Source organism: Maylandia zebra, linkage group LG14 (assembly GCF_041146795.1).
Source record: "Maylandia zebra isolate NMK-2024a linkage group LG14, Mzebra_GT3a, whole genome shotgun sequence".
In the NCBI taxonomy this organism is placed as follows: domain Eukaryota; kingdom Metazoa; phylum Chordata; class Actinopteri; order Cichliformes; family Cichlidae; genus Maylandia; species Maylandia zebra.
The window spans coordinates 31,165,575-31,191,360 of NC_135180.1; the positions used below are offsets into that span (position 1 = coordinate 31,165,575).

The following is a 25,786-nucleotide window of genomic DNA, read 5'->3' on the forward strand; positions in this document are numbered from 1 at the left end:
AGGTGATCTGTTGTGGCGACCCCTAGAGGGACAAGCTGAAAGAAGAAGATACTGTGATCACTTTTGCAGCTTTATTAATTCATCACCAAAGTTTTTTTGTTTGTTTTTTTACTGAGGCACGACTACTGTCACAAACCCTCAGATATTATGTGGTTTGTATCATTATATTTTTCTAGATGCAATTTTAGCTCCATCAACTTCAATAGCCTTTAAACTGGAACTGCTTACCAAAATCATGCTAGTTAAACTGCAACATTATCAGTTTAACTATCTTTCAGTAGTCCAGGTATCTTTTTTTTAAAAACCCCTTTACCTAATTTCTAACTGTTTTACAGAATTGAATGTGTAGCTTTTGCTAGTTTTACTGGATTATTGTTGGTCCTAATTGTATTTTTAAATCATTTCTACTCCATATATTGGTTTTAATTCGTTTTAGTTGTGTATTGTTGGGGGGTGGTGGGTTAATTTACATTTCGTTTATGAGATTAACATATGGGATTTCTCATTTTCACCAAATCATTGTTACTTTTTTCTTTGATTTTCGGTCATTGCAGTTTCTTAGTTTGTTGTCCTACTTTGGGTTGCTTTAATTTTGAAACACGTGACCGGAAGTTTTGCCCTATCTTTTCATTGGCTTGACAGGTGTGGAGCTCCCAGTCCTGGATTTGATGCCGTCCTTCGGCCAGTAGACTTCTGGCGGTCACACGCCGCACGTTTTTATCTTGCTTTTTTTAAACCGCCAGCACAATGTGGTTGTTGATGAGCTCGGGACCACCTTAAAGAGCACCTTCCTCTGATCCACATTACAGGTGGATCATATAGATCTATCGCATGTGCGGAGAGGGAAGTTTACCTCCACCGACCCGAGGCTAGAGGCGGATAATACAACGGCAGTTTATACGGTAAGTGATTTCGGCAGGGAGGCTGTGCAGTTATTGACACGGATTACGAGAAAGCTGTTTATGAATTGCAAATAAGTTGGTTACATTTTTGTTATTAATGCAATTCAGTATTTAAACTTTAGGCTGGTATACATCAGTTGCACATATATCAAAAGAAACTTTGATTTGGACTAAAAGTTGCAGCTCCCCGATACAGAACAAGCCCGGTACCCCACCCATTATTAAATATAATATAATCTAGTAATATAGTTAAATACGGGGCTCATTTAAATCTTGGGCGATTAATTGAATTGCAGGTTACTGTCCAGAGATTTCATCTGTCTGCCTTTGAATATATTAACTTGTTATTTACTGCTCATTTTACTAATGAGGAGGTCTGGTAGAATAAACCTCAAGATCTCTGCGCACATGTTCACGCTGGCATGCTTCACGGTTAAACCTGCTCTCCTTGGGCTCCCCGTGCTCAGCCGTCGCAGCCCTGTCTGTTCATACAGTCCTAACACCACTACATCACATAAAAGCACAGTGGAGGTCTGAGCTTGTTAACACGGCCTAGGAACGCATATTTAAAGTCACATATTCGCAGAATAGTGTACTCAGTGGCAAATGTTGTACGCAGTGGATCATGTATGATGAAAATATCTAAGTTAATATCTAAGTTATTGATTACTTACAGAATCTGTGTACAGAAAATGACTAAAATAATGGCTGATTTTTACCTTTATCCCCTGAATGCCCTGCACCTAGGACAGATCTGTGCACCAGACGTTGTCATCTGATTTAATTTTAGTTCCCATTGTCATTCAGAGGTAAAGCTCTGAGCCTGCCCAGCTGCTGGTTACATAATGTCAGCTGAGGACTGCCACAGTTTAGTGAGCAGAGGGGGAAACTCGAGTGGAATTGAGCACAGACAACACAGAATGAGGCCAGATTACAGCGTTACATAAGGGATGTTTTACTTCCACTTGGCTGAGATGATGCAGATGATGGTGGTCCAGAAATAGGTCTGAGCAAAGGATGCGGCGTACACTATATTTACAAACAGTGGAGTGAAGATAAGCTTGTTAATGCACAGAGAAGGCTCTGATTGTCAGGTCATAAAAAGAGATATTTGTGTTTCATGTAGTGCAAGTCGGGCTTTGTTACTAATATCCTGTGGTAAATGTTTCCAGTAATTTTCATTGTGTGTGCACTGAATGGGCAATAGTCTGTATTACATTCAAGGACATACCTAATGCCTTTTGAAAGAAATGGAGCCCAAATGTCTGGTGGCTTTCCTCCCTTCTAACCTTAACAAATCATCCTATGGCACTGCATGGTTCAGTAGGTTGCAATGGTCTGAACTACATCTATTAATGTTGATTTCTTTGCTGACAGTCTGTACATCCTTCTGTTTACTGTCCAACCTGAAGTGATAGAAGATTAAGTGGGTTGAAATTTTGTATTGTACAATGCAGTTACAGATAAACCTCAAAAGTAAACCCATATTTGCTGTGCACATTGATTTTACGACATATGTTAGCAGTGAATTTCTGCTGGGATACATAGCACCACCAGCTCTCATCTATCGCAGCCGATTGAAAACAACTCTTATCTCCCATCTCCGTGTCACACAGAGCAGAAAGTCTTTGTCACATTGCTCAGTACAGGGGTAAAATGAGAAGAGTCTTATGGCACACACAGTCAGTGATTTCAAAGCAGATAATTTGCAAGCAAAAAAGGCAGTGTTCAGCACTGATTTAACAATCACTTGTTGGTTAATAGTAGTGTGGGTATAAAAGATGTTGAATGCAGATAAAAACAGAGACATCTTCTTTTCTGCTGGCCTCGTCAGGAATCAGCCATTTATTTGTTTTTGCCTTTGAAAGTGTATTTCCACTGTTGATCCAAGACTTAATGAATCAATTTAGGAATTTAAATGGGAAGCTGTATTTGTGGAGAATAGTAGAGTTAGTGTTCTGCGTTGAGGTCAGCTGTATGCTAACAGTATAAGTATGCAACAAATCATGGGCTAAATTTATCCAGGATAAGATTTTTAAGGACAGGGGGGTTTGAAAGCTTATAATTATTACAGTTTAATTAATTTATTCAGCATTACAAACATGCAGTTTGTACACATGTACTTCTAAAACTTCCTTGAAGTTAACATGTGATCGAAACTGTTTTGTGTGGGTTTGCTTTGCATGAAATTAATTAAACCACGACACAATAATCAGAAAGATCAAATAAGAACTCTGAATAGCCAGATATTCTTGTCCATTTCTTTTTGTGGCATATTTTTCTCCCCTTCTGTACCTTAATGGAGTGCACAATCCTTCACAGCTATTACAGCACTATGTAACAGATCCAAAAGAGTTGAATTCATGCCAGAGTCATTGTTTTGGATTTCATTAGTTTTTTATGGGTGTGCCTAGTAAAGTGGCCAGTGGGGTTAGTGCTTCAGGGAGCCACAGCAGCAGCACTGCAGGAGCTGTGGGCTGCATCCTGATAAACTGGGATGACTGCAGTGGGAGCTGTGAATAACACAAACGTCACAATTATACAACCCCTGAAATTTTCTGTCGAGTTTGAAACTCTACAGCGTGTCCCTGAAGTTTACATAATGTCGGCATTACATACAAATATGCTTGAAAAGAAAACTATAGAAATGTGGGCAACAATGTCCTGTTGTTGTCAAGGTGGTTGCTGTGAGCTGTAGATTTGGGGTTTGCCGTACTGTGTTTATAGATAAAAACTCAAAGTGTCTCAAAGTCAGAGTCATTATCCAAACATTAGATGGCCTGAACTTATATAAATATTGTCCAAGATACTACAACGTAGTAAAAGAATGAGCTAGATTGATGCACAATTGTGGGTACGTTCCTTTTCATGCACAATATTGTACTCAGGGCATCATCTTAAGTGATAACTTAAAAAATAGTCTCTTTTAATCAATTAACTTTTATGAGCAAAGTGTAGTAAACCAACAAACAATCAGTATTTGGCCTGGCTAAGCTATAACATATTGATATTCAGTACTGCTGTGCTTTATTTCCATGGAAATTTAAAGTCTTTCTCAGGATTAATGAAGGTCAAATTAGGTAAACGTCCAGACCTTCCACTGCATGTGACAGTGAAAGAAATGCTGCGATATATAAACCCCAACAGCAGCATAATGCTTACTTACAGAGTGTGACGGAATCGATGAAAATCACTCACTCAAACATGATTCATGTTTGTTTTGCATCCTGTTACTGACACAAAAGTGATTTATGTGTTGACCTTTTGCTTCCCCGTTACTGTAAAACCAATTTCTCACAGCTGCTGTGGACATGGACCTGCTAAGAGCTTGGTGAGATGAGGTGTGCCTATTTGCGGTGACTTGGTTAGTTAATTTATATCCTGTAGTCTGTGTTTTTCCGCAGTTACATACTCAAAGTGACAAATTATACCTGACTTGTATTCATAGAGCAGAACCTCACTGTGCACTGCTGGATGGATGTGAGAGAGTGCACTGATTCAGCTGGTACTTGAAGTACAAAGCAGAGGGTCTGATATTAAATTACCACCTGACAGATGTTTGTGTGTCCGCTGATTATGGTTTTGAGCTGACCTTGTGGGACTTTAACAAGCATGCAGAGAGGGTCTCCACTGTGCCATTTCTATTTAACAAGTCCACACTATCACAATATTTTTTTTTTTCATGGTGAAATTCACAGTTTAATGGAAATAACCAAAAAGACTCTTCTCCCTGCAGTCATGATGCTCTGAGGCCACTGCATGAGGCCGCCTGGGCGAACATGATGGAGGAGGCTGCCAGCCAGCTTGAAAGAGATCATGTACACAATGTCTACGACAAGATTGCTCCATATTTCAACGACAGCCGCTATAAAGCCTGGCCGAAGGTACGGCAGTTCCTCCTGGAACTGCAGCCTGGGAGCATCGTTGCTGACATTGGTGGGTCTCCAGCAGTAATGTGATCCTGAAAGTCCAATTACAGCTGGCTTACATTTCTTGTGTTATGTTGTAGCTGACTGTCTTGTCTTTCCAGGTTGTGGTAATGGTAAGTATCTCCACATCAACAAGGACGTGTTCAAGCTGGGGTGTGACGTTTGTCGCCCCCTGGTGGATTTTGCCTGGAGCCAAGGACATGAGGTCCAGATGTGTGATGGGCTGCATTTGCCTTACAGAGACAGCTGCTTTGATGCTATGCTTTCTATTGCAGGTAATGGTCAGAACTATAAGCAGTTATTATAGATGAGATAAGAGGCTTTTTTAAAAATATTTCACTTAGTAACAAATCACTCCCTTCATATGCATGAGCTCAAACGCCGACATCTACCTCAAATTAAGTTAACTCATATAATGATAAACATCATATTACCACAAACTTGCGTTGCCAAGCCAACAGTGTGAAAAATAATTATTGTGTCCTACCAAAAAAAAGAGTGTAATTAGGTCCAAACCAAACAGCTGCACTATTCATTTATCTTCCATTATACACACAGTGTACATGATACCTCATAAATCCATGCTTAAAGCTGACAAATTCATATTTTTGTCACAGTCATTCATCATCTGTCCACCAAAGAGCGTCGTATTCGAGCAATAAAGGAGATGGCTCGCACTCTGCGAGTGGGCGGACGCATTATGATCTACGTGTGGGCCATGGAGCAGAAACGTCGTAAATTTGAGAAACAGGACATCTTTGTTCCTTGGAACCCCAATCCTCAATTCCTTCCCGGCCTCAACAAACCGAGGAGGAGAACCACAGCACAGAGCGTGAGCGAAGCCATAGACAACACTGAAAAGCACAGGAAGGTTAGAAGCACATCCTCTGTGGCAGACGAAGAAGATCTTGGTCGCACTACACCACAGCAGAGGACACACAAACTGTGGTTCTTCTCCAGGTCTCTTGATTCTGTGTTCGACTTCGGAAGCTTGGGGATCTCCCGTTCATCCTCCAGAGACATGAGCACTTTATCTTCCCCCACAGGTGAAAATGAGGGGAACAAGTTCAACCTGAGCGGGAGAGGACGAGGGCTTATCAAGCAAGTCTCAAGTTTCTTTTCTCCGCCATCTGTGGTCGGATCAGAAGAGGATGTCTTTGTCACAGAGCAGCACAAGGGACCGAATAATTCTGGAGGCAATGGCACCACTAACAACAGCAGCGCAGTGTCTTTAGTCCAGGAGTGTGGCTCTCTGGCTCTACCAGATCTAGTCTCCTTGCAGGGGGAGGACCTAAAGCAGTCTGGAGATGAAAGAGATGGAGGGCTGCTGGGAGAAGAGCTGCAGGAAAGCACACAGAGTCCTCAGGGGAGTGAAGGGCAGGTGGAAGGCTCCTGCCTGAGGTACTACCACGTCTTCAGGGAGGGCGAGCTGGCAGAGCTGATAGCGAATCATGTCGAAGAACTTCATGTTAAACACACCTACTTTGATCACGCCAATTGGTGTGTGGTGGCAGAGAAAGTTCAGGTATGGAAAATATGACCGGTACTTGTCATATTTGAGTTCACTTTGCATCGCCTCTGCCTCAAGTTTTAGCACTGAATTCCACATGTGAGAATAATGACATTCTTTTCATTTAAATGTGCAAATGTAGCCATTGTTGAAGGTCTAGGTAACACTAACATTCTCCAGTGCTGTAATTCTCTCATGAACTATTTAAAAATGAGATTTTTATCCATGTATTTATTTTATCCTGGAACCAGCTATATGTCAGAGCTTTTGGAAAGCAGCAAATAGATATTTTATGGAAGTGTTCAACCGTGGCCGTTACTGTATGTTGTACCAGATTATTTTTAACTATTTATTCTTTTTCAATAAATCTACAGTGTGTCTTTTAGAGTCGGTGTTTTGTTATTTAACCCTAGTGGGCTGCATCACAGCTATTGATTTGCATTTTAAAAGAACATTTCTTCTCTTGTGCTTTAAATATGAGCAGAAGAGAAATGTACAAAGCTACAGCATACTCTTCCCTCTGCTGTTATATTTTAATATATTGATTTCAGTAGAGAATTCTTTCTTTCTTTGTGTCTGCAAAATTGCATGCTGCTTATCTCTCATTAAAAGGAGCCAAATTTGCAGCTAGTATCAGCTGCGGACTTCTTGGTAACGCTTCCTGTGAAACTGCTCGTGCGTACTTTTTCATTGCACTCTCATACAAGTTTAAAATTGTGCAGAATCTCTTCCGAAACATTAGTGCCATTTTCTTGTTGTTTTACTCTACAAGTGTTCCAGACGACATGTCGCCAGTGGGCGTGTCTGTGTGTGTGCGCGCCCTTGATGTAGATATTTGCAATAGTGGCATTGTGTCTTGTAACAATTTGGTATGTCTCAGCAAATCAGAAAACTGCCTCATGTACTGTGAATAAACATTGCACTCTATCACAAGTATATCGCTGCTTGATGTCAGTGAACGACATAATAGGTGAGACTTGAAAAACTGTTTATATCCATTGTGGTGCATTTCTTTAGCTGTATAGTTTTTGTGGACCAACTAGGTTTGTCTTAAAAGTGGCAAATGTCTTGTGTGAGCTGATGTAAATACTTTGTTTTGGTTTTTTTATTAAATTTGTTTTTGTTCACGGGTGTTGTGTTGCTTCTACTCCCATTAACAACAAAGATTTGTTCATGTACAGTTTATTTCTAGAATATTTAATTGTCACACAGGTACAATTTGGTAAATGGTAAGCTAAAAGTCTTTATAGCCAACTTGCACATACTATACTAGAATCATCACCAGCCTACAAATGAAAGCCTTAATATTTGATTTGTGAGGATTTTTAAATAATTCTTTAACATGTAGTCACGTGAAGAAGATTTCCATTGGACTCTGCAGTCTATGCAATAACTTAATTATTTTACTGTAGGACTGTATTGGTCTCTCACATTGTAGTGAAATCCTCTTCTTTTTAATATTGCTTCAGTTCATTAATGTTTATTGGCATTCATTTATGCACAGCTCTTAAAAGCCACACCACACTAGCATTTAAATCTGGTCTGGGTCACTACAACACCTTGACTCTTTTCTTTTTCAAACATTTTATTGTAGGTCGAGGTTGATTCAATGACCGCAAGGTGCCCAAATCCTGTGGATACAAAACAAACCCGAATCATTATCCCTCCACCACCGTGCTTGTGAGCTGATATGTGGTCTTTGCATTGACATGTAGTGTTTTGTACCCAAAATGGCGCTATCCATTATGGACAAGCATCTCTGCTTTAGTCTCATCAGAAACATTGTTGCAGAAGTTTATTTAAATGCAGTTTTTTTTCTAATTGCATTGGAATGTTAACATTTCCGATACTACCTGAGGCTTGTAAAGTTTTTAGCTCTTAGTTTTTTTATGCCCCCCCCCCCCCCAAAAAAAAAAAGAAAATCCTCCCTAAGAGTTGTATTGTCTGACCTTTGAGTGAATTTTGTGGAATTTCCACTCCTGGTAAGATTGTGGCATTAACAGGGAGCTGAAAGCTCCATTCCAGAAAACTACCAGAAACTCTGCTTTTGTGTTTTTGACCAATTAATCAAGAGCATTTGATAAGCAGCACCTCTTGATTCCTATATAAACAGTTTTTCCACAGGACTGTACTGAGTTCCATAAAAACCTTCTTTTTCAGATGAATGTAAAAATATGTTGTTATGGTGGGTGTGATGTCCCTATAACAATATAATTGTAGTTACAAGACCATCATTGCAATGAACCAAAAATGAGTGAAATAAGTTCTAATATGTGACCGCATAAGATGTATCACTACTACAGTTAATCTCAACTGTGTAAATTAAATAAATATGCCAAAGTAACTGAAGTACTGGTCAGTTTCTAATACATTTTTGAAACTTTCCAAATGACCATGGCATTCTCTCAAATATCAGCTACCCACTGAGGATCCTCTTGATTAGGGAGCCAAGTTTTACATACCACACTCCCTCCAAACCTGAAACATGAATAGCAAGGTTATAATGAGAACTCGGTTTTAAAACTAATTGTTTCTGTACATAAAATTGGACAAACAAGTCTTCTATCTGCTGTGTTTCATTTACCTGAGTTGCTGCTCTGTGGACGATAGAGTGTCTGAGTGCCAGTTTATCAATGTCTCTAGAGTATCCTCCACCAATAACAGCAGCGATAGGGACACCTCTTTTCACCACAGTCTTCAGCACAAACAAATCTCTCTGATAGAGCCCTAAGGGACACTTGAAGTCATTCAAAAAGTCTGTAAGTGATTTGAAGGTAAAAAACACCTGGGTGTAAAACAGAATGGCTCACCTTGGTCTGTCAGGCGAAGCCTTCCGAGTTCATCTTCCCAGTGAGGATCAACCCCTGCGTCATACAAAACCAGGTCTGGGCGAAAGGTTTCCAGCAGCCAGGGAAGGTGGGCTTCAACTGTTGGGTACACCATCAGACATATTAGTGAGTTTTTAGAAGCATCGTCAATGAAAATCATCTCAACGTACAGAAAAAAAAAACAAAACAGTAGTTTCAAAATCAGCAAGGACAAAAACAACAATTCTCACAAATTGAAAACAGTAGTGCTAGAATTGCGATTCAGTGATTAGATATTTATTAAAATGGAGAGTATCTACATACCTGTGGAGAGGTAATCCTTGTCCTCCAGCCCATCCTCCACACTGATATCAAGGTCGCTCTGTTGTTTACGAAGTGGGAAATTTTTCCCACAGTGCACTGAGAATGTAAACACAGAAGGCTCCTCTTTAAAGATGAAAGCGGTGCCATCACCCTGTAGGATGTTTGACACATGAAAAAGGTTTAGCTTCTCAACAAAGACAAATCCTAATCCACAACAGAGACTAGTGCACTCCACCTGATGAACATCTAGATCCACAATGAGAACTTTGCGTTTAGTAGAAGGAGAATTAGGAGAATTGTTCATCGTGTATTTGGCTGCGACTGCAAGATCATTGAGGAGACAAAACCCCGAACCATAGCTGGGAAAAGCATGATGAGTTCCCCCTGCTGTGCTGCAAGCCAGACCCCTCTGCAGAGCGACTTCAGCAGCTAAAACAGTCCCACCTGGCAATGAGAGAGAACGTTAACAGCAAACATAATGCAATCTTTCCGGGTCACGTGTACGTCATGAATTTCTCTCACCTGTTTCATATCGACAGCGCCTCACTATGCCTTCACTCCAGGGAAAGCCTGTCCTCCTTTGCTCTTGCTCACTTATTTTCCCATTTATGAAGTTGTCCAGGTAGTCCTCGGTGTGCACACAGCTCAGTAAATCCTTAGAGGCAATTTCAGGGACCCACACCTACTGTAAGAAAGGAAAAGGCACATCAACAGGAAAATGTGCTTTCCAATAAATACTACTTTTAATAGCAGCAGTGATATTCACTATTAGTTGATCTTGTTATGTTTAGAAACTGGATGCCTGTAAATCATAAAATCAAATAATCGATTATAATCACAGGCAGATATCATAAAAGTGTCTCACTCACCTGTTTCTCTGTAATGACCTGATCTCTGAGCAAACACTGTAAAACCCGGGGAAACTTGCCCATCGGAAACCTGTGATTGGGTGGGAGGTCACACACATACTTGCTGTGATGAACTACTGGAAGCGCGCTAGATTCGTGTCTCACCTGCGAGATGAAAAAGGTGAGTTTTATAATGCACCCACTGCGGCGTTCAGGGGAAAAATACTTCAGTTCACTTTGTTTAAATTATCATACAAACTTCTTACTAGTTCAGCATGGAAGCACCTGCAGGAGGTGAGAGCTTCACCAGTCATCAACCACGCGACTTTGGAGCGAGGTCCTTTAGAGAACAGCCGCTTAATGCAGGTCATTATTAAGACAGGAAGCAATGAATGATAGTCGCTTACTTAAGACGGGAGAATGCTACATTATACACAGTTACGATGTTATGAAACGAGACAGGAAGTCCATAAAGTGTCCCGTGTACTGTGTAACGGGATGCTTGGCTGTTACAGCGCCTCCTCAGTCTACTGCTGCCATCTTCTGTTATGGAGTGCAAATAACTTTCTGTGCTGCTGTCACGGTTTCTTTCTACTGCTCTGTTTTCTACTATAGTACAACTTGATGGTGAGTATTTTTTTAATCAGTTGTATCCTATCCACAGATTTACACGCATATACTATTTCAGTATTATGCAAAAATCTTGAACCACCTCTTAATGTTTTATCATTTGCTAGGAGAATGTGTGCAGGAGAATGACTTGTCTGAACTCTCGGTAATATAAGTAGTCTTCACAAGTAAAGTAGCGCTCCAGGTTTATTGAAGGACATTTCAAATCTTTTTTTTTTCTTTTTTAGTTGGCTGGTTTTTGTTTTATTCTCTATCAACATGACCCCACACTGCTTTAATAATGTTGAGGAGAAGCTATTCCATCACTGATAGTGATCCGTTATGTGTTTTTCTATCCAGCTGTGCTTTCACTGCCTTAGGATTGTGCTTAGAATGATTGTCATGCTGAAGTGTACTTCTGATGACTGTAAACACGCATTGTTTTACCTCTCTCATTTGGGTTCATCACTCAATAAGAGCTGCCGTCACTGATTTTCAGTCCAGTCCATTTGTTGGGTAATTTAGCATACCTCAGCCATTTCCCCCTGTTTCCCTTCCTTAATAATGCCTTCTTGATAGCCATCCTTCCACTCAGACCATTCATGATGAAGCTTCAGCAAACAGTAAATGGATCGACTGAAGGGCCAGATGCGTCTCTCAATATCTCTCATGTCCTGTATCAAGTCTTATTTTTTCATATTTCTTAAGGACATGAATTGCAGATACTGTTCATCTGGTGGGGATAGTTTTTTTTTTAGGCCTGCTACTTTTTTTCTGCTCTCCACTTGTCCAGTTTCTTCATTTTTAAGGACACACTAAACAGGATGTTTAGTGTTTAGTGTGTGTGTATTTAATTCCTGTCAGACTGTTTTATCTTTGGTATTTTTCATAGATTCAAGTAAAGAAATGGAAACGATTGGTGTTTATGTGACAGGCTGCGCATAACAAAAAGTACTTAATTTAAAATTGGTTCTCTAAAATTGTCTGCTATGTGAGGAAAAACAAACACTGGTTTATCCCTTAAGCTAGGCACCTCTTTTATGCTTGAATAATTCTCAAATCAGTGTGATCAACAAACAAACAAACAAAAAGCAAAGTGAAAAAAGCAAAAATTTGAAAGACCTTCAGAAAGCCTTAGGAACTATTGCTTAAAACCAATTAAAAGCCAAACAAGAAAGCCAGACTCCTTGGAAACAAAATATTAAGAATGGGGGGTGGAACAAGATTTTTGTACTGTCGTGTGCCTATGTATATGGGTTATTAATGTAACATGCATGCTTCTGTTTGAAATAATTAAATTAAGTACTTGTAAATTAAGTAGTCTATTAAAAAAAAAATATATATATATCTATATCTATATAGATATAGATATATATAGATATATATATATATAGATATATATAATTTCAAACTTCAGGTAGGCAAGTACAATTTTCATTTCAGTTATCACAATCAAGCTAAAACTAGAAAAAGCACTAAATGATTCTAAAAAAATTTATTTTCTTTTATTAGCTTAAGGGTTCATATGAGTAAAGGTCTGTATTGCAGGCCATTCAAAGCCATGTGAGAACAAGTTTTTTGTTTGTTGTTGAGGGAACCATGATGTTACTACATCTGGCTCAAATCCACATCTTGTTCCCCTGATGTTGTAGTTTAGTCGTCATCCAGTGAGCAGCATCCGCTGAAGTAAGCTGCTCAGATTCCTGAGTTAGGGTCAGAAAACAGATGGATTGGCTTAGACAAGGCTGAATGCACATTCTTTATGTGGCTGACTGTGAATGTCATCTGAAGAAAAAACTAAACAAAAACGTAAGTCTGTTATATCCTGTTTTTAACATACAAACCTTTATGGCATGGTCAAACATAAGTTTTTTGTTTTCTACCCACACACTGCCCCTCCTTTCTACTATATTTCCATATAACGGCAGGGGTAATTGTTTTGTTTCCACTTCCTGTCCGATGTTTATCTGTATCCTGACCATCTTTAGGCAATCGTCCTGTGTCCTCCTTTGTTCCCATCACTGTCAGCTCCATGTCAGCACACCATGAACTGAGGTGGTTAATCATAGTGAGAGAGGATGATTTATGGTGTTACAGCAAAATCATGTCAGAGCCTGAGAGATTTATTGTCTTCACTCCCACATGTTCCAGCTAAAAGTTGCAGAAGGGCTCTGTGGCAAGTAAAGTATTACAAATATCAGCAATTTCTTTCTTTTTATAGATGTAAAATGTGATAATTTAGCTAAAAGAATACTACAGTGTTCTTGTCACTGTACTGTCGTGGATTTGAGCTGCTTTTGTGTCTGGTTCTACCTCTCTGGCTGTCTGTCTCACATTGCTTGCAGGCAGCTCAGGGCACCGTCTGGCAGACTGCTGGCTCTTCATGAATATGTGTGTGTGTGGGGGGGGTGTGTGTGGATGTGTGTGTGTTAGAGAGAGAGAATTGTCTGGCTGATTGGGGTTAGCACAGCCCCCTGAGAGTGGCTACTGTACTCACTGGTAGATAAGAAATAAGACGAGCATGCTGGCCTCAGGTGCAGAGGGGAAATCTCTTCATAATAGAGAGAGGAGATTAGAGAGGTAAAATCAATCACTGACTTCATTCCTGTTAACAGGCATTTCGAATAGAGAGAGATGAAGGTGGCTGTTCTTAACTGAAAGACTCCGATATATCTTGACAGAGGGATTGTGCTGGCGATAAAGGTTATATTAATTTATTATGGTGGATTTTCTCTTTTGCTTTGGTGTTTTACTAAATTTCATCTCATCATTGTAAAGACCATGTGCTCAGTCTTTTATGACAAATCACTTGTACACGTGGCGCATGAGTGTTCCAGGCAACCAGTGATTTCTATTAATTTCCCTACAGTGTCAAAAATCTACTAGCTTATTTACTGAATTTTCTATTTGCTGTGAGGTGCAGAATGAGTAGAATTCTGGGATTTTCAGTTTTTTATTATTTTCAGGGTCACTTTGATCCTGAAGATTTATTTTTATGTGCTTCTATTTTATTTAAAGCTTTTTGTGTGTTGTACTGGGGGGAGCCCAGTCAGAAGCACCCAGTTTCACCTATACAGTTTTAATGAGTTCATAATGGCCTCGGGTCCTAATTTAAAGTATCGCTCACTCTCAGGAAGCAGAGGCACTCTAGCAGACACTGGGAAAGAGACTGCTTTCAATTATTAATGTGGACTATACACAGATGAAAGCTGCAATTTGTAAAGAAAAGCATATATTTTGAGCAGCTGGAGCTTTTCAGTATCAAGTTTGCATGTTCTGCCTGTGCCTGTGTGGGTTTTCTCCTTCAGTCTAGGGAGATCCATGTTAGGTTAACTGGTGATGGAGGAATGGATGGATTAAGTATATGTTTTCATTTTACACAACATGAAATTGTTTTTAGCTTCTCTGATATGTAATTGCTGCTTAAATTAATAAACATTATTTGGTATTTGTTGTGTGTCATTAGGATGAGGACTAACAGTCCAAATATTCAGTTTACTGTAAGGAGGACTAAGAAAACAGTAAATAATCATATTTAAGCAACTAGAATCAGGATAAATAAAGAATTTTCTCATTTGATTTTTTAAATTCTTTTTCATTTTCAGGTATATATATATATTTTTTTTGTTTGGCACTATAATCATGTAAAGTGGAGTAACATGCAATAAAACATAAATTACATGTTAAAATACTGCAAACTTGATATTTACTGTGATTTATTTTAATTCTAAAGCAAGTTCATGATTGCTGAAGACCAAGAAGACTATAACAGCACTAACAAGGCATCAAATACTGCAGTATATTACTTTGAAAATCCATCCATCCATCCCCACTATCATGTTCAGGCTTACCAGGGTCGAGGGGTTGAAACCTGTCATACAGCGAGAGAGAGTGAGAGAAAATGAGAACCACATTGTGAAGTATGATATCCATGACTTAGATCAAATGTTAAAGTGTGATAACACCCTTGTGTAGTTCTGCAGTATTTTTCACAAGTGAAGCAGAAAGCAGAGTTGACGCACAGCTGTGAGCTGCAGTCTGCTTCAGGGCAGCTGTTTTCAAGGCTTGCAGCTCCTGCATCTCATTGCCGGCAGCAACAAAGAAAGAAGATGACAACTGCTGGCCTTTGATCTGTTTTTCTCTTTCTCTCATCAGGCAAAATACGAGCAGGTTGACTAAAGTGAGAAAGCTTTTCTTCCTCATCGTGGCATAAGTTACAATTGGTTCCTTGCTTAGAAAGCAAAGTTGTTGTTTTTTTTTTCAACTAAAAAAACAAAACAAAACAAAAAACGTCCCCCGAATAACATTTATTATACACAAATGCATGATCAATTTTATTCTGCACGCAATGTGTTTTTAACCAAATGAATAACCCTGTCATCTCCAAATAGCCCTGTCATCTTGGCATGTATTTTCATGTTCCAGGAAGCAGCAAACGTGCTAGTTGTCTAACCCAAGTAGGGGAGTGTGTGGTGCAATGTTTGCATCAGACACTGGATTTGAACATACCTGTCAATTACACAACAATCACAACATCAAGCCCACAAACCCCTCTGTGCGCACCTTCCACCCCTCAACTCCGAGCGGAAAGAATTCCTTGGTAGATTGCGAGCGCTTGTAGAGCGTGTTGCAGCAGGTGAGAGCAGGAGTGGTTATTGGATTGAATTAATTTGTAGCTGCTGTTTCTGTATGATATTGACGGCCTGTTGCTCGTTCCCTCCGAGGCAATCCTCTGGTCACACGAAAAGTATAATGGACTGACTCCTCATCCAGTCCTGTGTTCCTATAATCACATACATCCAGGTGAGGCAGCCTGTGTTTGGGCTGTGGTATAATTTTCTGTCGTTTCACCCAGTGTTTACATTTTTCCGTTCATTATCTTCTCAGTATTCCCTGGCATCGCTCATTATTTGGCAATGTCCTTACAGCTGTTACCCTGACTAATTCTTTCTGTATGGCTCTCCTTTGTTATGCATTCTGCCCATATGTGTTGTCAAAGCTGTTATGCGTGAGCCAATGAGCCAAGACTTCATGAAAGGGAGCATAGCCAAAAATATAGACACACAAATATTTGCCAGCGGGGTTACAGTTGAGGTGCGAGTGGAAAAGCTCTTGGTTTTAAAGTCTCAGCTTTTCAATTTAAGTGGAAAATATTTGATTAACGCAACAATCTACTGGTCACTAAATCTGAATATTTAACTCTATTTTAAGATAGATAATTAGAATAGAATAGTCTCTGTTGCTGTTTTATCAGCAAGAAAAAGCTTAAGCAATTAACAAACCAAGATAACATCTGCTATCACACACTGATGGCCCTCATGGGGGCATTTCAAGAACAGCTGTTCTAATTCATTCAAGAGAGTTTTTTATTTCAGAGGGGTGGCTTTAAGATCTGGGATCTGCTGATGTTGCCCTTTTTATTTTTTAATGAACTCCAAAAGACTGATGAAATATGAGAGCTACTTTCAGCAGCTCCCTTATTTGCATATTTGAGTTGGAAAATTTTCTTTCTTTCTTTTTTTTTTTAATGGTGGATGCCTTTCCTAACACAACTCCAGTTGGATTTAAGTCTTCTCTCAGGACTGCGTCAATGCTGTTTTGATTGCAAAGCAAACATGTAAACTGCAACACTACTGATGAAATCTGAGTTTTTATTCTAATAAAGGGATACTCATCCCCAGAGAAGTTGGCAAGCTGTTTGCATGCACATTTAAGTTAAACCCTCACCTCACCCATCAGGCTTCATCATGCATGTTGTCACCTGCTTAGTGAAAACATAAATTTCTCCTTTAAAATGCTTATTACGTTTGATTTCTATAATTATCCAATTTGTTCCCTGTAGCTCTTGTGATTTTGCTTTTTTATTGCTGGTATTTTAAAATAATATCTCACAATTATCCACATCTTAGTTTTTCCTAGATGAATTCAGGATGAAATGTGCCATTAAAACTACTGTGAATATACCTTTATCAGTCTTTAGAGGCTATAATTCAAATCTGATGAGGAGAAAAAACAATCTGAAAACTGGGCTTCTAATTTTCTCTGCACAGCTTTTACGGGATAAAGCTCAAGTGTAGCTTCATGTGATAATGCAGAACATCTGCCCATGTTCTTTGGTATGCTGTGAATCTGTAGGGGAGTCAGAAAGCAGCAGAGATATTGAGCCAGACTGCGGTATCGCTGGAATGTTTTCTAGTGATGTTTGTGTTTTATATTGTATCTGTCTGTTGCCACAGCTCTGTACAGTTTGCATTGCATAAAATGCGTACAACAGCATAAGCAATGCTTTATGTTATCAGTGTTGCAGAAGCAGATAAATTATTCATTTTCCATACTGACACTGTTAGTGTTTTCTGTCTCTTGCTCTGTGTAGCAATAGGACATTTCATTGCTGGCAGGCAAACCTACCACCATACAGCCACATGTTTCAACAACACAGCTGGCTCCATTTCCTTTCCCTCACTTTAATCTCACTATACATTGTGAAGATCACAGCGTCTTCAGAGCGTCTGTCTCATCTTGACAGCCCTGTTGATATCTCTGATAAGAAGAAGGAGAGACGAGACAGCAGGTGAATGTGTTTCACCTCATACAGTGTAAATCATCCTCACAAGTTATAAATCTCTTAATATCTTGACATCACTACGTGTATATCATTGTTACGTGTGAAAATATAATTACAGGTGATGTTTGTACCGGAGGTCCATAAACAGTTCGCTATATATTACATGTTAACTCCAAAGAGTAGAAATAACTACATTTAATTAGTTCTAAAATGATCATGAAAAGTTTGAAAGTAAAAAATAGATCATTCACACACAGGATGTAAAGGATATTTATTTGGAGTTTATATTTAGTAAATATAAATGGACATAAAAAGTGTTATTGCTTTTTAGCATTGTGGGGTTTAGATGACTCTTTTGACAGTTTTTTCACATGGCTGTGTGAACTCAAAGGCAAATCGTCACCCCAGAAAGATCTTCCATAACCTTAGATTTGTCAAACTGTAATGTTTCGAAAAGAGAGAACAGAAAAACAGAGTGATCATGAACTCCTCTAGTTTCAGTCTCTTATACATCCAGCTGAAGTGATTGACGAACAGATTGGTAATCTGTCTCTCTGATTGCTCTGTAAATCTGCCAGAAGTATCAGTAATATCCTTTTTCACTCACACTTGCTTCTTTCTGGAGGGTTTGGCACGGAACGCCTCCGCCTGCTGCCTGCTGCCTTGGTGGAATTCCTGCCATCTCAAATAGTTTGCTTTGCAAGCCTGACATATCCATCCCCAGACCTGTCTTGACATAGTTGTCATAGCAGTGATCTGCAGTGGGAAGCCTTGTCTTGTTTCCTTTTTGACAAGCTCTGCGTATGATTGTGGGTTCAAAAGTTGCGCTTAGCTTTGGTACTAAACAGTTGAATGTTTCTGGAACCACTAGAATGAAGAAAATAGAAACTTCAATGGCTACACGGGCCCAAAACATGACTTCTTCGACTTGTTAGTAAAATCACTCAAGTGCAACAGTTCTGAATTTAAAAGCCTAGTCAAATTAAATGAATTTTCACTGGCTAAAGTCATAAATTGCCTAAAAGAATTGGAGTTCTGCCTTGACATCCAGATGGTAGGATCAGAATTGTTTGCAACCAACATGAAATCTTGGATTCATCCTGCCTTGTATCAGCAGTTTAGGCTTCTGCTGCTGTAATGGTGTGGGAGATATTTTCTTGGCACCTCAGTGCCAAATGAGCATCATTTAAACACCACAGCCTACCTGATTATTGCCAATCCCTCAGTGTGACCATCTTCTGATGGCTACTTCCAGCGGGATAACACAGCACATCACAAAGCTCAAATCATTTCAAACTGGTTTCTTCAATATGACAAGGAGTTCACTGGTGACTGCTCTCCACATCCACCTGATTTCAGTCCAATAGAGCAATTTTTTTTAAAAAACATACTTTTTTTGTTTGCTTTTTAAGTTATGCATGCTTTTTTTAAAAGCATGACCATTTTGACTGAGAGATGAATGGCCAGGTGGGTGTAGCTGCTAGCTGTGTGTTAGACCAGTGTAAAGTGACTACTGTAAATATACAGTGTATATATATACATAGAGAGATTTAGTGGGCTATACTACTTCCCTTTTATGATAATGTTCAAACACCAAAGCTCTTGTGTGCCTCATGTAACCTTTCCATGTAAGCATCCAGACAGTAGAGGAAATATAAACATAAACACATCAAGGACATCAGGAATGTCATGACTGAACAAAAGATCATGCACACTCTGCACTCATACCCTATCTTAAAGGTCAAAAAGCAGATTTGAATAGATATTCAACAACTGCTGTGTTAAGTATTCCTAAATATACATGGAAACATTTCTGCTGCTGTACGTACATATGGGTTATATGATTAAGAAAAAAAAAATGCACTATAAGGGTCAGTAATAGTATAGTAATAGTATATACTATATAGTATGGTATACTATTATAGTATACTATAGTATGGTATACTATAGTATACTATACTATATATAGTATAGTATATAGTATACTATATAGTGTGTGTATGTATATATATATATATATATATATATATATATATATATATATATATATATATATAAGTATATTATACTGTACTATTTAGCATAGTATAGTATCTTACAGTTTTTGGAAGCTTTTGGATTCATTTGCAGACCAGTTTATTTACCTGAATTTTTTTAGAGGAATCTTTTTAACTTGCTTGTTAAGTCACTTAACACTGATCTATGGATTGTTCAAGCGTAAAATTCACACCTAACTCAAACTGTGAACGGTGCAGGAAGAAGGCTGAAGACAATTAGGAAAAGAGGAATAAAGAGCAGGAGGAAGCTCTCAACACTGCTGAGGGAAGATGACAGCCACAGGCTGAATGCAAAGTATTTTATGAATGAGAGAAGCATTTTCTCCCCTCAGGCCAGAGGTCAGTTTGAGTCCAAATGCTTTTTATTTCTGTAGAAGTGGTTTCACATATTATTCCTGAAAATCAAATAAAAGAGACAATTGTTATAAACTTATAAAAGCAAGCATAATTTTACTTCAAATTTCTTCCAGAAGCAGTATGAAATAAAATAAAATAAATCTACATCACTTAAAAAATATGGAGACCTATAGGGACTTTCTTTGAACAGACATTAAAAAAATATTTTCTATACATGAAGTAATATCAATAATGTAACTCAGTTATTAGGCATTTCCCAAAGGTGCCATTAAGAATAATGTATTTATGTTTTATAATGTGAATATTACACAAATTAGTACAATGTGGTATTCATGTAAACCGAACAGTCAGTGTTTGCTTGTAAATGAAAACTTGAGGAAGCATGCTTCCTTTTCAGCATCTGAATCTTCCGTTTCAATCTTCTCACAAAGATATCATCTTAATCTGTGATTACCTGCTCCAGCCTGATTCCCAGGGTGAATGACTTGAAAGCATTCTTTCTCATCACAGTGTTTCAAAGCTGAGCACAGACGGTTCAGCCAGTGAACTCAGGCATTCCCCAGAGGTTGTTTTTGAGGTCTTGAAACCATTTCACGTTATTTTACACTATCAACTGTTGGTCCCTTTACTCTGCACACCCACCTCTATCTCCTTTCTCCTCCCCTTTCACCTCCGAGCAAGTACACATTCTCCCTGCTCATATGCAGGGAGAACGTGAGCTGATCACTCTTGCTGCCCCCCTATCCCAGAGAAAAGCATAAGGAGGGGGTGATGGCAGGCTTGCCAGAAGAAGTCTATGTGAACATGTATGCCGCTGTGAGGGGCTGTCCAACTCCCTCTCTCTCTCTCTCTCTCTTTCTCTCTCTCTCTCTGTTTTTACAGGAACCAGGCTTGCTGTTTCTGTCTTGCCATGATTTCAGTGACATTGTTTAGGAAACACAGACAACTCATTTCTACTCAGCAGGTAAGAGTCACCTTCCCTGTGCTTATGAGTGTAGAAACCACGATAACTGTTAATTTCTCTCTTTGCTAATAATGCTTAGCTGAGTTTGTGTGTTAGGCTGTATGTTGTTTCTAAGTATGTTGAACTATTCAGGACTTTTTCTTATTGCCTTAATAATCCCCCAAGACTCTTTTCACTTTTCTAGATAGTCTTGCCATGTCAGTGAACACACGAAGTCTGTCTTCACTCTGTGACTTCTTCTCTTCATTTAAATCAGCCCGGCATTCATCTGAGGATAATGAGACTTTTCAAGGAAACACTAAACAAAAGAAAAAAAAGAGAAAGAAAGAAGTAAGGAAAAAAAAGAGCATTTCCTTGAAAGGCACCCTAATCCTCTGTACACTTCACATACACCATGTAGGGACAGGTTGTACTGAAGACCCTATACAGAGTTTCGTAAACTATTATATAACACTGCTTATGCCTTTGCAAATGCATATGTCTAGCATTGTTTTTCCAGTTAGGATTTGTCCTTGTCTGAGAATGCCTTATCTGCTTGTTTTCCAAAGTTCGTGTGCATGTGTGTTTGTGTATGACTGTTTGTCAAGTGTCTCAAGGCCATGTAAAGGCGTTGCCAACTGCTGATTTCTCACAGAAACAGCGCCGACCCACATGGGCTAAACTACACAAATTAACTTTCAAAATACACGTAAATACACGTACCTAAATGATGATCTTGATAAACGTTTGGGCTTGCATGTGACTTGTTTTGCTTTTAAAATGCTGATTAGAAACAGCAGGTCTCCTGTAGGTTATGGTTATTCAGGAATCGTCCTGGATCATCTGAAAAACTGTCATTTGACTTACACAGATGACAAACTTGTTTGGTGGCAAAATAAGTGTCGCGGTTCTGGGTCAGTTTGACCCAGTATTTTGAGTTGTCGTGTTTTGGTGTGTTTTTGCATTTTGGATTCTTTCCTTATGATGATTATGAATCTATGTTTCAGTTATTCTTGTTTAGGGAGTTGTTAGTAGGTTTTGTGTTCTCATGTTTTTGCAGGTTTAGTTCAAGTTCCATGTGTCATTTTCTGTCTGTCTCTCAGTGTCGAGTCTGCGTCTTTGTGTGATGGTTTCTTGTTCCTGTTTTATTGTGAAGGTCTGCGTCTCATGTGAGTGTGTTCAGTTTTACCTCTTGTCTCGTCTCGTTGATTACTCCCACCTGTGTCCCCCACCTGTGTGTAATCTCCCTGTGTTTCTCTGTGTGCATTTAAGTCGCGTCTTCTGTCTTTGTAGTTGCTGGTCTGTCTGTGTATCCACCCTGCTTCATCTGTGTGTTTTCCTGCTGTCCACCGCCATCTGTTTCTGTTCGCTCTCATTCATATTCAGGTTCGTGTTCTGTAGTCAGTTTGTTCCCAGTATAGTTTAGCCTTTGTTCCTTTCGCCTTTTGTCCATTTTTATTTTTTGTGTTTAATAAACCACCCTCACACCTTTACAAGTGCCTGCGTTTGGATCCTCCTTTATTTTTCCACACGGCTCATCTCATTCGCCGTGACAATAAGGAAATTGTTTGTTTTTCCGTGTACACTTTGAATGTCTCGGGCTTGTCCAAGGTGCGTTTTAAAGAAGGGCTTAATGAAGGGGTGACATCCACGGACATCCTCTGCCCTGATGAATGGCGGAGTGCGTAATAAATCACCAACTGTGGAAGAGCAGTCAGATTCCTCTGTGCAGTGATGTCACCACTATTGGGTGTGAAACAGATCCAGACTTGAACAGCCCAGCATGAGCCAGATGTTGAGTTTAGTTTCACTCCACGCTCTTGGCTGGATGGCATGTACTCAGAGCCGTTCAAAGCTAGATTTAGAGGCTTTATATTACACATGTACAGGGTATAGTGAGGCTGTGGTAATTACAGGACACAGAGACATACGTAAACATCTCGAGTATGTATCATCTCGTTTTACGTGTGCTGTGAGCTGTGATCTTCTTGTTCTTTTTCACATGAATTACAAATGATCTGTCTGTTTGTTTCAGGTTCATTTGCTTCACAGTTTGAGAGTCTTGCATGAAAAATGGCCGTCCGATATATCAAGCTCAAGTACTTGTGGATTTATGCTTTGAATTATGAAATACTATAAAATACAACAAAAATGGAGGTCACATCGGAGGTGAATTTGGAGAATCATCAGTCTTGGACAGTTTTAGGATTGCACAAAGTGACCTTTCTCACAAAAGACTCACCTAGAGAATATGCTGCTATCTCAACTAATGACTCACTGGAGCGCAGAGGAGATGATTTTTGTTCTAAAGCCCAAAGCTCACTCTTAGAGCGAAGTGGAGATATAACCACAAATGAAAAGGCTTTTGTTTGTGCTGTTCAGAAGACTGTGTGCTTTCTGGAGACTGAAGAAAAGTCAGTCATCCCTAGGGAAGCATCTCTGAACTCAGCTCAGCTTCTTGAATCGAAACTTATTTCACTCAGGACTAATCAGAGCTGCTGTGGTAACTTTTCACCTCCTCCTCCTGAATCAGAAGACCAGTCAAGCAAAGCTGTGCAGAATCATCCTGATGAGACGCTGGATTTTACCTGTGAATATTTGAAAATAGACCGCAAAACCTTTGACCTAGTCGCCCTTAATCGGAACTCCATTCCTGCCACTGAGGTCCCTGCAGTTATTCCCGAATGTGGCTTGAGAGTCCTGGATTTGCCACACATTGTGAAACACAAACAGAGCTCCATTACCTTCTCAGACTACACCTGCCCTCCGACAGGCAACGGCTATGCTTTTGTAAATGAGAGCTCTGACGACGGAGGCTCATCACAGGAAGGTGAGCAGGACGATGATGGTCATCACGACGGCGACAATGACGACGACGACGACGATGACGATGTGTTCCCAGAGCTACCTCACGGTCAAGATCTCCTTGTCCATCATAGACAGAGGAACGCAGGCAAAGAGAAAAAGAAACTTTGCACGAGCTCACGAGCAGGAAATGATCACACACTGAGAAGCTGTGGTTATGAAGCAGAGGGGGAAACCAGCAGTGAGAAGGTATGCTTTAAAATATTCTCTTTTGCCCTTCAATTTTAGTATTAATCAATTAATAACCCCTTGCCATGAAAATAGAAGTTATTTTTAGATGCACAATTTCACAAATAAAATATCTGCTTACTTAGCAACAGAAAAGAAACGTAATGAAGTGGAAATCTACAACAGTAGATTCATCACTAAATGCTGCCACAGAACTGTTTATTCCTGCCACATAAGGCAGCGCTCACAGCACTCATAAATGACACGTGATATTTATTTTAGATGTCCCCCTACAAACCCCCCCCCCCCCCCCCCAAAAAAAACTATATATTTAACATATGAAATATCTCAATACAAGACATAATGTAAGAAGACCCTGCACTTGAATTTAGCACATGTGAAATGTTTTCCCACGTGTGCTAAAACCGGTGAATTCTGTCATAAATTCACACAAGATTTCTTGGAGGCAAATAAAATAAAGTGTTTTAGAGCATGATATCCTAAGAAGAGGGAAACGGATATACTGATAACATAGGTACAGTTCAGTGTCTGAATTCATGATTTTTCTGTTTTCTTTAGAAAAGGAAAGGTTGACACTGAGAGCTAAAACAGAGTTGCTATAAGTGTGTGGGAGTACATAGACTCCACATTGGTACTGATGTACAAAGCTGTTTGCAGTTCTGTTTCCTTGCACTCCATCAGAAGGCAGCAACATTTCAGTAGGCCTATTGGCACCGAACTTAGCTGCCCATTACTGAGCTTTCTGCCCCATCTTTATCGAAGGCAATCACTAATCTTTATTGCCCTTTTAAAATCTTATATGCACATTCGTCTTATAATCCATTAAATATGTGTTCCGCTACAGCTGAGGAGGTTGTATCCAATTGCACATAACTGTCTTTTTTTTTTTAACAGTCGAGCAGGGCAGAGTAAAGCGCATGTCGACTTCTCTGTCTGTTGGTTGGGGAAGATGTCGTAATGCCAGCTTTATGTGCAGAATGATACTCTGCCCTGAATAGGTTGTTTTGGAGAGGAGTTGAGGAATGCAGGGAATCCAGGGAGTCTGTTGTAAATATTATTAAAGGACAGCAACAAATGTTTCTTGTGCTGTCACACGACAAACCGTGTCATCTTATGGCAGGCAGGCTGTTATGTGAGGGTTACTGTAAGCCAGGCAAGGCATGTAAAAGTTGTTTGTGAAGTTTTAAGGAACTAGTGTGCGGACAACTTTATGTTTCTGTGAGCATGCTTGAGTCTCATAGTGTGTTATTAGAAGGGGGAGCCAGTAGGGCTATGGAAAATATACCAATAAATGAATACACAAGTAAAATAAAGTAAAATAAAAAGTAGCAAACATCAGCGTAGCAATATAAATTAGTTAACTAATTAATTACTTATCTTGTAGTTATTGTTATTTGCTTCATCTCTCAGCCTCATCCTGTCTGGTTTTTTTTTTCCCTTTTCTGGGTTGGCTCCAGACCTCTGATTGAATAATTTAAATATGTAATTGCAGAACACTAGAGCTGCACAGTCCAGTTTGTTTTGACTGTGGTAGTGTGCATATCTTTCTTTAAAGTCTCTGGATGTGAAAGATTATTTCTGAAATAGCACACAGTTGCAGTAGTTAACATGAACCATATGAGGGCACCATTTGCATAAAGTTAACACTCTGTGGTATCTTCACAACTCTTTACTTCAGCTGATTTTGGCTCAAATGTAAGTAAAAGAATGCACTTCTTAAACTATCTTTCCAGCTCTACAGATATGGCTGTGGCTGTGTTCATGGGGTATTTTTGCAACACAGGGTAGTAGGAATGTAATTTATTTCTCCAAGCAGCCAGGTAGCCGTTGCCCTTTCGCATGACCGGCTGCTACATTTGGATACCTCCATGGTGATCTCTG

At 39.4% G+C, this 25,786-nt stretch overlaps 3 protein-coding genes across 9 annotated transcripts in view; 2 read left to right on the top strand and 1 right to left on the bottom strand.

Annotated features, from left to right (window-relative positions):
- The first annotated feature begins 657 nt into the window (after positions 1-657).
- Positions 658-6,728, top strand: trmt9b (tRNA methyltransferase 9B). The gene is made up of 4 exons (XM_004560607.3): positions 658-902; positions 4,639-4,838; positions 4,933-5,106; positions 5,449-6,728. Exons 2-4 carry the CDS (start codon positions 4,682-4,684, stop codon positions 6,369-6,371), a joined length of 1,254 nt encoding a protein of 417 aa, XP_004560664.1. The 5' UTR covers positions 658-902; positions 4,639-4,681; the 3' UTR covers positions 6,372-6,728.
- Positions 6,729-7,519: 791 nt separating this feature from the next.
- Positions 7,520-10,821, bottom strand: hdac12 (histone deacetylase 12). Of its 4 annotated transcripts, none has more exons than XR_013093004.1 (8): positions 10,587-10,821; positions 10,342-10,485; positions 9,995-10,154; positions 9,708-9,916; positions 9,473-9,623; positions 9,152-9,268; positions 8,926-9,078; positions 7,520-8,819 (listed from the first exon to the last, which is right to left on the bottom strand). XR_013093004.1 is itself a non-coding variant. In XM_004560604.4 (8 exons), exons 1-8 carry the CDS (start codon positions 10,689-10,691, stop codon positions 8,796-8,798), a joined length of 1,053 nt encoding a protein of 350 aa, XP_004560661.1. In that variant the 5' UTR covers positions 10,692-10,820; the 3' UTR covers positions 7,522-8,795. The 4 variants fall into 4 exon arrangements, 2 of the variants coding, with proteins under 2 accessions (XP_004560661.1, XP_004560663.1); XR_191427.4 differs by having other exon boundaries at positions 7,521-8,819; positions 8,926-9,057; XM_004560604.4 differs by having other exon boundaries at positions 7,522-8,819; positions 8,926-9,068; positions 10,587-10,820.
- A 9,798-nt stretch (positions 10,822-20,619) lies between these two features.
- The window catches only part of stard13b (StAR related lipid transfer domain containing 13b), a 63,321-nt gene continuing 58,154 nt past the window's right edge, over positions 20,620-25,786 (top strand). For 2 of the 4 annotated variants that reach the window (XM_004560600.6, XM_004560603.6), the window contains exons 1-2: positions 20,620-20,872; positions 22,887-23,905. In XM_004560600.6, the coding sequence (XP_004560657.3) occupies positions 23,003-23,905 (903 nt within the window). In that variant the 5' untranslated portion in view covers positions 20,620-20,872; positions 22,887-23,002. Of the gene's footprint in view, positions 20,873-21,142; positions 21,203-21,860; positions 22,238-22,886; positions 23,906-25,786 lie in introns of those variants that run through there. The other 2 variants (XM_076873347.1, XM_004560602.6) reach the window with 2 other exon arrangements.

Excerpts from the sequence above, each read along its gene's own strand:
- trmt9b (XM_004560607.3), top strand. The coding sequence starts at position 4,682 with ATGATGGAGGAGGCTGCCAGCCAGCTTGAAAGAGATCATGTACACAAT. Across the intron at positions 4,839-4,932 it reads GAGCATCGTTGCTGACATTG|GTTGTGGTAATGGTAAGTAT; the intron begins GTGGGTCTCCAG and ends TTGTCTTTCCAG. Across the intron at positions 5,107-5,448 it reads TGCTATGCTTTCTATTGCAG|TCATTCATCATCTGTCCACC; the intron begins GTAATGGTCAGA and ends TTTTTGTCACAG.
- hdac12 (XM_004560604.4), bottom strand. The coding sequence starts at position 10,691 with ATGACCTGCATTAAGCGGCTGTTCTCTAAAGGACCTCGCTCCAAAGTC. Across the intron at positions 10,155-10,341 it reads AGGTCATTACAGAGAAACAG|GTGTGGGTCCCTGAAATTGC; the intron begins GTGAGTGAGACA and ends TTCTTACAGTAG. Across the intron at positions 9,917-9,994 it reads GCGCTGTCGATATGAAACAG|GTGGGACTGTTTTAGCTGCT; the intron begins GTGAGAGAAATT and ends TCTCATTGCCAG.